General features: G+C 42.5%; 2 protein-coding genes and 1 long non-coding RNA gene across 5 annotated transcripts in view; 1 reads left to right on the top strand and 2 right to left on the bottom strand.

Annotated features, from left to right (window-relative positions):
- The window catches only part of ccdc15 (coiled-coil domain containing 15), an 11,373-nt gene extending 8,029 nt beyond the window's left edge, over positions 1-3,344 (bottom strand). For all 3 annotated transcript variants that reach the window (XM_050041460.1, XM_050041459.1, XM_050041461.1), the window contains exons 1-3: positions 2,946-3,344; positions 961-1,110; positions 526-654 (exon numbers count right to left, since the gene is read on the bottom strand). In XM_050041460.1, coding sequence (XP_049897417.1) covers positions 526-654; positions 961-1,110; positions 2,946-3,122 — 456 coding nt within the window. In that variant the 5' untranslated portion in view covers positions 3,123-3,344. The remainder of the gene's footprint in view (positions 1-525; positions 655-960; positions 1,111-2,945) is intronic.
- Positions 3,345-5,475: 2,131 nt separating this feature from the next.
- On the top strand, positions 5,476-6,754 carry LOC126388375 (uncharacterized). Its single transcript, XR_007569742.1, has 2 exons — positions 5,476-6,148; positions 6,220-6,754. It is a non-coding gene; the product is annotated as an uncharacterized LOC126388375 (long non-coding RNA).
- psmg1 (proteasome (prosome, macropain) assembly chaperone 1) overlaps positions 6,399-9,399 on the bottom strand; it is a 15,642-nt gene continuing 12,641 nt past the window's right edge. The window contains exons 6-7 of the mRNA XM_050041473.1: positions 7,322-7,452; positions 6,399-7,200 (exon numbers count right to left, since the gene is read on the bottom strand). Coding sequence (XP_049897430.1) covers positions 7,123-7,200; positions 7,322-7,452 — 209 coding nt within the window. The 3' untranslated portion in view covers positions 6,399-7,122. The remainder of the gene's footprint in view (positions 7,201-7,321; positions 7,453-9,399) is intronic.

Below are 9,399 nucleotides of genomic sequence, written 5' to 3'. Positions count from 1 at the left end.
AGCCTCGTTCTGTGGACGATAAACCAGGTGCAGACTTCCATCTGTGTCACCGCTGATGAGGAAATACAGTGAGTGCTGGACGGAGCAGTGAGTGACAACAACCCCGCCCACATTTAAGAGGACTGTCTGTGGTGGAAACACTAAACAGACCGAGGGTCTAGGTACCATGTCTGAAGGGTTACTGTTGGTTCCAAAGGTACTGTACTGAAAGGGTTTGGTGGAAACGGGGCTTTTTTTTACTGTTTTACCTTTCCTGCAGTGTCACCATTAACGGCTTCAGTTCAGTTTTGTGCTCTTGTTAAAGCCTCTAGACTCCAGTGACAAAAACAGGAGCTGCTGGTCTACTGCTGCCTCCAACAGTGAGTTTGTTTGTGTTATGGTGTGACTGTGGTGAACCAAATGAATCCTTTGAAACATTTACTTCAAAGTTTTCTGGAAGGAGCACTCATCAAAACACTAACAAAAGCTGAGATTAATTTGCTAAAACTTCAGTTATATAATAATAATAATATGATGCCCTCTAACCTCCTGAGAGCTCCTCTCTGTCACCCGCTGTTGTGCAACTCCTCCTGCAGACATCAGTGTCTCACCATCAGACACATGCTGGGTCCAGACCTGATACTGCTGTTGGGGGGTTCTCCTGTCAGGTTTCATCTGGACATAAACACAGCGTTTTACAATGAAGAGGTCAATCAGACAGGGAACACAGCAGAATGGGCGAGCCTATGGTTCAGTCACGCTTCACTGTCTCCATGTAGAGGTGGATTTGCTCCGATTCTTTGTTTTACATCATTGTAAATCTAAGGTCCCCAAATTGTCTACTGCTGGTTGAATGAAGTCATTCAATGAAATGAAAAATGGTGATATTTTCTGACACTTTACAGACTAAATGTTTAACCAATTAATTAAAAAAACACCCCATTAGTACTTCACTGTCAGTCATAGTAATGTTATCTTTACCACTGAGTCCATCTGAGGCTGCCATCTCTTCTTGCTGACTTGAGCCTGCTGTGCCACACGATGGCGTACTTCATCCTGAAATCGTCGGAGGCTCTCTTCATTCTCCCTCCTCTTCTCTGCCTGGATCTCCTCGGTTAGCAAAGCCAGAGCCTGAGCAAAGACATGGGAGAGTATTTGGATAACTTTGGAAAAAATCAGGACACTGAATTCATGTGACTCTTGCAGAATCAGCCCATCAAAGCTGCCAGCATTTTCACCTGTGACACATTGCTCCTTTTTGAGGTCTCAGAGACCAGAGCTATCAAAATGCATGTACTTATTTACTATCAATCTGATATTTACTGCCAGTATCTCAGCTGTTCCTAGGACTGCACTTTTCTGGACAGAGACATCAAATGTTGTACCTTGAGTGTGCTGGAGCCACTCTCCCAGTTTGGGGGTCGCAGCCCTGAGTGCTCCAATCACCACCGGCACCACTGTTGCCTTTACTCCCCACATCTTTTCCAGCTCCTCTTTCAGCCCTTGGTATTTTCGAGCTTCTCGTGTTCCTTCTTCCTGATGTTGCTGTCATCTATCACCACTGCCTTATTCTGTTGTTTGTCGATCAACATGATGTCTGGTTTGCTAGCCATCACCGGTTCATTAGTCTGGATCTGGAAGTCCCTCAGGATCTTAGCTCGGTCATTCTCAACCAACTTAGGAGGTGTCTTCCATTGTGACCTTGGAAGTTCCAGCCCATTCTCAGTGCAAATGTTCCTGTACGCTATGCCAGCCACTTGGTTACGGTGTTCCATGTACGCTCTTCCTGCCTGCATCTTACACCCTGCTGTTATGTGCTGAAGGTCCTGTCTACTGTGGCAGACCCCTGCTTCTATTGATCTTGTACCAAGTGCCTGATCCTGTGCCGCCATGATTAGTGCCTCTGTGCTGTCCTTCAGTCCAGCCTTTTCCAGCCACTGGTAGGATTTCTTGATGTTGGCCACTTCTTCAATCTGTCGGTGGTACATACCATGCAGGGGCTTGTCCTCCTAAGTTGGTTCGTCCTCTTCTGCTGCCTGAGGTATTCACTTAGCAGCACATCTTTGGCGGCCATGTTCTGGATATATTCCTAGACAGTGGCTCTGACGCTCACCAGTCCTCAGCCCCCCTCACTACGCTTAGTGTACAGTCTCACATGGGAGGACGGGGTTTTAATCCCGGCCTGGGCGCACATCATCCAGTAAGGGTCCTCAGGCAAGACTCCTAATGCTATACCTGCCTACCTCAGGAAAGAGCGATTACAGTCCTGATAGAGTCAGGACGTTGCCCGGGTCAACAAGGTCCGCATGCTTTGCTAGGGAACCAGGGCAATCTGATGACAAATGGGCTACTGGAACAAGTCATACATGGGCAAGGGCGGAGAACATCTGAAGTGTGCAGTCCTAGGAAGAGCTAAGATACTGGGCAGAACCTTCAAACTCCCAGGCCTCTGATGGAGGACCTGAACTTGAGGATGATACAGATACCACCCTAATGTGTAAAATATAATGGGTTTACTACATTTTGAAAGCAATTCAAAATTTTAGATTATTAAGACAAAATATAAATCAACTAATGAATTGTACGCTACACAGAAGTATATAAAGTAACTGAAACAGGCTCCACCTTTACCTGCTGCAACATTTAAGTAATGAACACATTAATGCGTCAATAATTATACAGTACTATATGATATTGAAATGGACTATTCTGCATAATGAGTGTTTTAAACTTAACACTTGGTTTTGATGCCAATACTTTTGAGAAGAGGTAACAGTATTTTTAAACTGTGGTATTCCTACTACTTCTACTGAAGTTAAAGATCTGAATATTTCTTCCACCAACGTTGACTATAGTAAAACATGACTTTGTCAACCCTCCTGGTTGTTTGGTCACCACCAGTGACGGTTCCTAAAGAGCCTGGCAACAGAGCCGAAGCTAGCTTTGGTCATTAGCGTTAAACTCACAGACGGGTGCTCCAGGAAGTCTTGTCCGCCCTCCACCCAGGCTCCCACCGCCACCACCGCCGGGTTCCTCTCAGCCAGCACCTTGTTGGCTCCTCTGGGGGCTGGGGGCTCCTTCGTCCGGCTGACTGAAGCTTTACACCTGCAGCTTGTCGCTGTCATCCGCCGGGTGGCACTCATTAGTGACGTTAGCCTCGTTAGCTAGGATGCTAACTCACTGCTTTTTTAAATACTTTGTCCGTGTTCAATGGGCCTCGTTATAGATTGATATTTACGTAACAATATGGCGGTTTTAACGACTGTATAACGCACGATATTCGCTGAATGTTTGAACAATAAAACAAAGAAATGTCTCGCTAACGTTTGTGGACAGTTGCTGAACACCGACAGGTTTGTTTGAGTTTCGCTCATTTACTCTTCTTTTTGTTTCCGGCGTTTCACAAACAGCTCACTGGCGCAGTGCTGCCCCCATCTGGACAGGAGGAGGAATAACATAACATAACATAAAGAAAAAAGAAAAGAAAAGAAGAAAATGAAATAAAATAAAATAAAAACTAAGTTATAATTATTATCATTATATATATATTTTTCTAATATATTTCTTATTATTTGTACTTATGTATATATTGTGATGTATGTAGCATTACACATATACTGATGATGTTATACCTACTATTTATAATTAAAAATTTTGTCCAGTCGTTTTATTAACTTTTATTGTATATTATGGAATTGTTTGATTTTATGATTTTACAATTTTTTTCCATAGCTGTGTCTTGTAAGGTGTCCTTGAGTGCTTTGAAAGGCGCCTATAAATAAAATGCATTATTATTATTTTTATATTTCTAACTTTACACACTAGCTTTATATACTTTAATGTAGCATTAAGCACATATTTTTATACATTTTACACTTAACAATCAGCACATGATACTTTTAAATATTTTACATACTGGTGTTAACATTGCAGCATATTTCATTTTTATATTTTTACATACTTCATATTTTTTATATATTTTTCTATAATTCCCTGCAATTTACATCTGAGCGACTGTAACAAACAACGATTTGTCCCTGGAGATCAAAAAAGTATTTATAATTCTGATTCTGAATCTGACAACAGCAGGTAGAGTTATCAATTATCCCAATAACACCGGAAATTAACTAAGGACATTTACTCAAGTACTGTACTTAAGTATAAGTTCCATTTCCTGTTATATTTCTACTTCACTAGAGAGTAAATATTTAACTTTAGACTCCACTACATTTATCTAACAACTTACTTTATTTAGGATAAGAATACAAAATTGAATCAGTTCATAAATTATGATGTATTATAATGGATAACAGTATGACTTTACTGATCCCTTTATAAAATGCACATGCTACCAGGCAGTATATATGGTATTTAAAAAAGAGAAATAAAAGAAAAAAGCTCCAAATTTACCAGCTGCAGCATTAAAGTGTTGCACACATTAATGCAGCTTTATATCATTATAATTCAATAATATAATAAACATCTGAAAAAGGGACATTTTGCAAAAGATTTGTTTCCCTTTTGGTGCAAAATGTGTATTTTGATGCAAATATTTTGTACATATGGATGCATTACTTTTACTTATAACAGAGTATTTCTACACTGCAGCACTGCTCAGATTATAATATTATATACTCCTCTCATAAGCAGCAGTGAACTGGTGAAGACTCAAAAGACGGATAAACCCCTCAGAGTCGGCTGGATGGGATGAGACAAATTGTTGTGTTCTCTCAGGCTCTGAGTTGCTCTTCAATGTCACATTGCATTGTTTCAGCCTCACTGTGCTGCTCTGGATTCACTGCTGCCACAACACCATCACTGTATACACAGCTGACTGGAGATCAGTGGGAGAAAGCTAAAATATAAAGTGATGAAATGCCTCCTGAATATCACCGACACTATCAGGGAACTTCAGTGTAACACCAGGGGCGGGATGTTCTGCATGTGGGTCATTGTAAAAGGATTAATGTGACAGAGATTATAGTGTGACGGAAACTTGGAGGTCCAGTGTTTAGGATTTAGTGGCATTTAGCAATAAGGTCGCAGATCTGAAACTTCGCCTGTGTGCCAAATGTGTAGGACAACTACAGTCACTGACAGGAAATGTGAGTGTTTGCCCGTTCGCAATTTTGCAAATCCTAGGATGGTGAAGGAACCACCCACCCTAGTCTCCCTATGACTTGCCAGCCATCGTTGCCTTTGTTGGTTGGACTGGTTAGGTTTAGGCAAGAGGAGAAGGATTGGTTAAGGTTAGGGTAAGAATGTCAGGGTAAGCCACTCAGAGGCAGAGTAATTCAGGATTTATACTTCTGCGTCATATCAATGCAATATCTAAGGCGCTGTACCCAACACCGTAGCCTGACATGCACCTCCCCAGAAATGTAACTACATGTCGCAGCGACGCAGACCTCCTGTCTGTTTCTGTAAGCTGAAACCATTTCCCTCAGTGGAAACAAAGCTTTTATTTACTTTAATTTCACAGATAAGAAACAATAAATTGAAAAGACAATAAAGCTTCCAGGAAAATAGCATTTTAAATCGTGTGTGTGATTTATCCTGGCTTCATATGAGTAGAGGACATCTCCGCTCGTCGCTAGGCTAATTTATATAATGTAAAATGCCATAGGCTTGTGCTAATAACGTTAGCATGTTATATTTGTATGGAAAACACGTTTGGTATAAGACAATTGTTTTGTCAGTGAGCCTTGTGAGTTGTAATGGAGCAGAATTTTGTAACGTTACCTTTGTTAAATGTTGCTGTTGTCCCTGGCTGAAATATGTGTAGAGGAAAAGTTCACTAGCTGCTAGGCTAATTTATACAATGTAAAATGCCATAGGCTTGTGCTAATAACGTTAGCATGTTGTATTTGTGGGGAAAATGTGTCCAGATAAAGACAAGTGTTTGTCTGTGAATGCTGCGAGTTATAGTGAAGCTGATTTGTGTACTTGTGTTTGAAATTGTCTCTATTAAGCCATGTTTAATGTATGTTTAATGTATGTTTAATGTGTGTTTAATGTGTGTTTGATGTGTGTTTGATGTGTGTTGTTAATCAACCAAACTTTACAGCACTTCATAGAAACCCCGTTGCCAACTCTGGGAGGTGTAACTGCAGCGAACACACCCCTGGACAATTTGAAATTCTCACAATGGCGAATGGCCCACCTTAAGGTGTAGCCACCATAGCTTACACAGCTATGGTGGCTACACCTTAAGGTGGGCCATTTCTTCCCCATCCTAAGATTGACATACTCGCTGCCCATTCTGGGCTACTGTAGAAACAGCATGGCACACTGTGGAGGAGAAAAAAAAACCCTCTATTGAACAACAATAGGTTCCTGGCAGAATGTTGGGCCCTGGCACTTTTGTGCTTGGGCCCTAATTAAGTAAATCATTAAACTACTAACATTCAAACAAAGGCTTTACTTACTTAATTTCTTTATTAAAAAATGACAGTATTTTACCAAAGGAAAATAGAATTACATTACACTGCACAGTCAGTACGTTGACATGACACTAGAGAGAATTGATTTTTTTGTGTCAGTCCGACTAAAACCAGACTTTTAAAATAAATGTTAACATGTTAGTGCGACTTAAATAGTACTAAATTGAATTTCGCAAAGTCGGATTAACACACCAATATAATGTGATTGGGAGTTTAATTCCTCCTGCATGTATACAGTCAATCAGACCCAAACTGGCCGAGGCGCTCTGAGCATGCTCCACAGTTTCCGCCCCGGGCTTTGACCCAGAAGTTGAAGGCATTAAATGCATAAGAGAAGAAGAAGCCGGTAACAACATGGTGCAATCTACATCCAGAGCTGTGACTTTTTGGACGGACCAAAACCAGTTAGCCGCTAGCTAACCGTAGCTAACTTGTTCGTCCATTATTCGGTCTGTGACGTAATAGGTCAACTGGAAAACGGTCCAATACTAACAAACTGAAAGGAAACAAAGATAGAAAGGGGGCATATCTCCACCTATCGTAGAGGAGTCGGACATACTTCGGTCAATAAATGGATTCCCCTCCCGTGCTTGTGTACTGGGACAAGGACAGTAGTCCAGTTAAATGGCCTAGTTGAGCTGGAACTGTAGCTCCACTTCACTGTGCATGTGAACGTACTGAGTGTGCCACATGGTCATTTTCAGATATAAAGGTTGCTCTGAATGTTGGTGGTTCTGACAAATTTGCGAAGGACGTCTGTGCTCGGAGACGTGTCCAACTGAGGAGACAGAGAGAGAAAACAGGAGATCAAAGTGTTAACAATGAGGAGAACATGGAAAGACTTCAGATACATTTTAGTTGTTCTCTGACCTTTAAATATAAAAAGAAAAGCAGCTCACCTGTATGGACTTGCCAAGGTTTGTAAGTGCAGGCTTGAAGGTCTCCATGGTGACAGAGTCAGGGCCGATGACATCACTGTAACACTGGTAAACAACAGTGGCGATGCGGTGGACCTCGCAGTGGTTCAGTACTGATGAAACAGCATAAAAGAAGAAGAATGCAAGGTTATCCAACGACCAGAATATGAATCAGAACGGCTGAGGACTTTGAGTATCTGTAAGTGCACCAGCACCAAAATGACCAAATCAGGATAAAGGACTGTGTGAGCTCAGAGAGTGGAGAGGACCACTAATGGCACTACATTTCATTCAGTTGGCAGATGCTTCTGTCCAAAGAGACTTTTCCCCCCACATACACACATCAGGAGCAATTTGGGATTCAGTGTCTCGCTCAAGGACAATTGAGCAAAGTAGAGAATCAAACCCGGCCAAAGCTGGATTTATAGTCCACACAAGGGGTTAACAGGTGTCCCCAATATCCTGCTGTGTGTTTACACTCTGTCATTTACATCCAGGTGACATTATGTCACTTTCAGGATGACTGCTCTGCAACTGCAGCATTTTAGCTCATAAATTCATAGCGAGCAGTGATCACAGTGAGGTCTGCAGTGTCATACTTTTGCTCCACGTGTATTCTGAAAAGATGAAGCCTACAGAGTCTTCTGTCAACTTGCTTTATGTTGGCATAAGTATCAACAGTCTGTGCCGGTGTGTACTTTAGATCACGCCTAATAACCTCTGTGAAAAGGAAGTTTCTACTTTCCTGGCAGACGTTATTGGAGGACACACATTCTTTCAGACTGCATTTTAAACCAGCCACAGAACACATCCCCTCTCTACCATGCACAGACTCTGCCCTACTATCAACAGGGTTCCTACAAACTTTCAAAACGTTACCATGACTTTTCAAGGAATCACAGTGGTGCAGTCATGACACTGCCGCCTCACAGCAAGAGGATTCTGGGTTCATATCCACCGGCTGTCCAAGGCCCTTCTGTGTATAGTTTGCAGGCTTTCGAGCCCTATCCACTTGCACTCTGTTTCCACGTTCACACAGAGTGTCCACCACATTAAGAGCAGTCCCAAACCAACCAGTGAGGACTGGAAGTGGGTTATAAAACCCTCCAACACAGGCAGGGCTTGACGCTAACTTTTTTCCCAAGAAGCACATGTGCTCCTAAGTTGAAAAAGTAAGGAGCACATAATCAAATAATGTGTTTTCCATAATAAACGTGATGCAAATAGACATTCATCTTCATTCATTCATCTTCTAACCGCTTCATCCTCTTGAGGGTCACGGGGGGGCTGGAGCCTATCACAGCTGGCAAACAGACATTTACAAGCAAAATTATTTAATGAATGTGTATACAAAATGTACAGAAAGGTAAAATCATCAAGTTTAGAAAAAGTATTGCAATTTAATTTTGTCTTTAATGTTATTATCTTATATACATTATCTTTGCAATATGATTATCTTATATAATGTTATTACTATCCTAAAACATTCTCCAGGTCCTCTGAAACTCTGCAGGACTTAAGCCTCTTTCACACAGAGCTTTCGCGGCGCCCACCGAGGGGTAGGGCGCAGAGGACAGGATTTGGGGGAGTACAGGCTCGTTCAGGAGCTACAGCTCCATGGTGACCGCTTCCGGGTCTACTTCAGGCTCTTTCTCTGCTATTGGACGTGCGGCACCGAGGTGTCGTCACAGCGTGCAGACGCCGCGACATGCCCCCTCTCGCGCGCCGCTCAGCTCGACAGCAGAGCGGTGCACACTTGCGCCAAGGTAGCACATACACAATGAATGGGTTCGTCGGCGGAGGTCTGCGCTTTGCGCGCTCTGTGTGAAAAGGGCTTTATTTCCACCCTGCCCAGCAGCGGTACCGTGGCGAACGGTCCCTAAAGGCCTCTACACATGATCAGCTGTAAAACCGCTTTGCGCTGGCTGTCCCATTGTTGGTCTATGGAGAGGGCAGCAACGCCTGACAAAGCAGCACTGCTACCCTTGGCGTCGCGCACCGCTCTGATTTTCCGCCTGAGCGCTGCGCTCAGAGTTGAAATTATTTGAACTACGGGGAGA

This window comes from Epinephelus moara, chromosome 3, assembly GCF_006386435.1.
Source record: "Epinephelus moara isolate mb chromosome 3, YSFRI_EMoa_1.0, whole genome shotgun sequence".
In the NCBI taxonomy this organism is placed as follows: domain Eukaryota; kingdom Metazoa; phylum Chordata; class Actinopteri; order Perciformes; family Serranidae; genus Epinephelus; species Epinephelus moara.
This window is presented reverse-complemented; position numbering and strand designations above follow the sequence as displayed.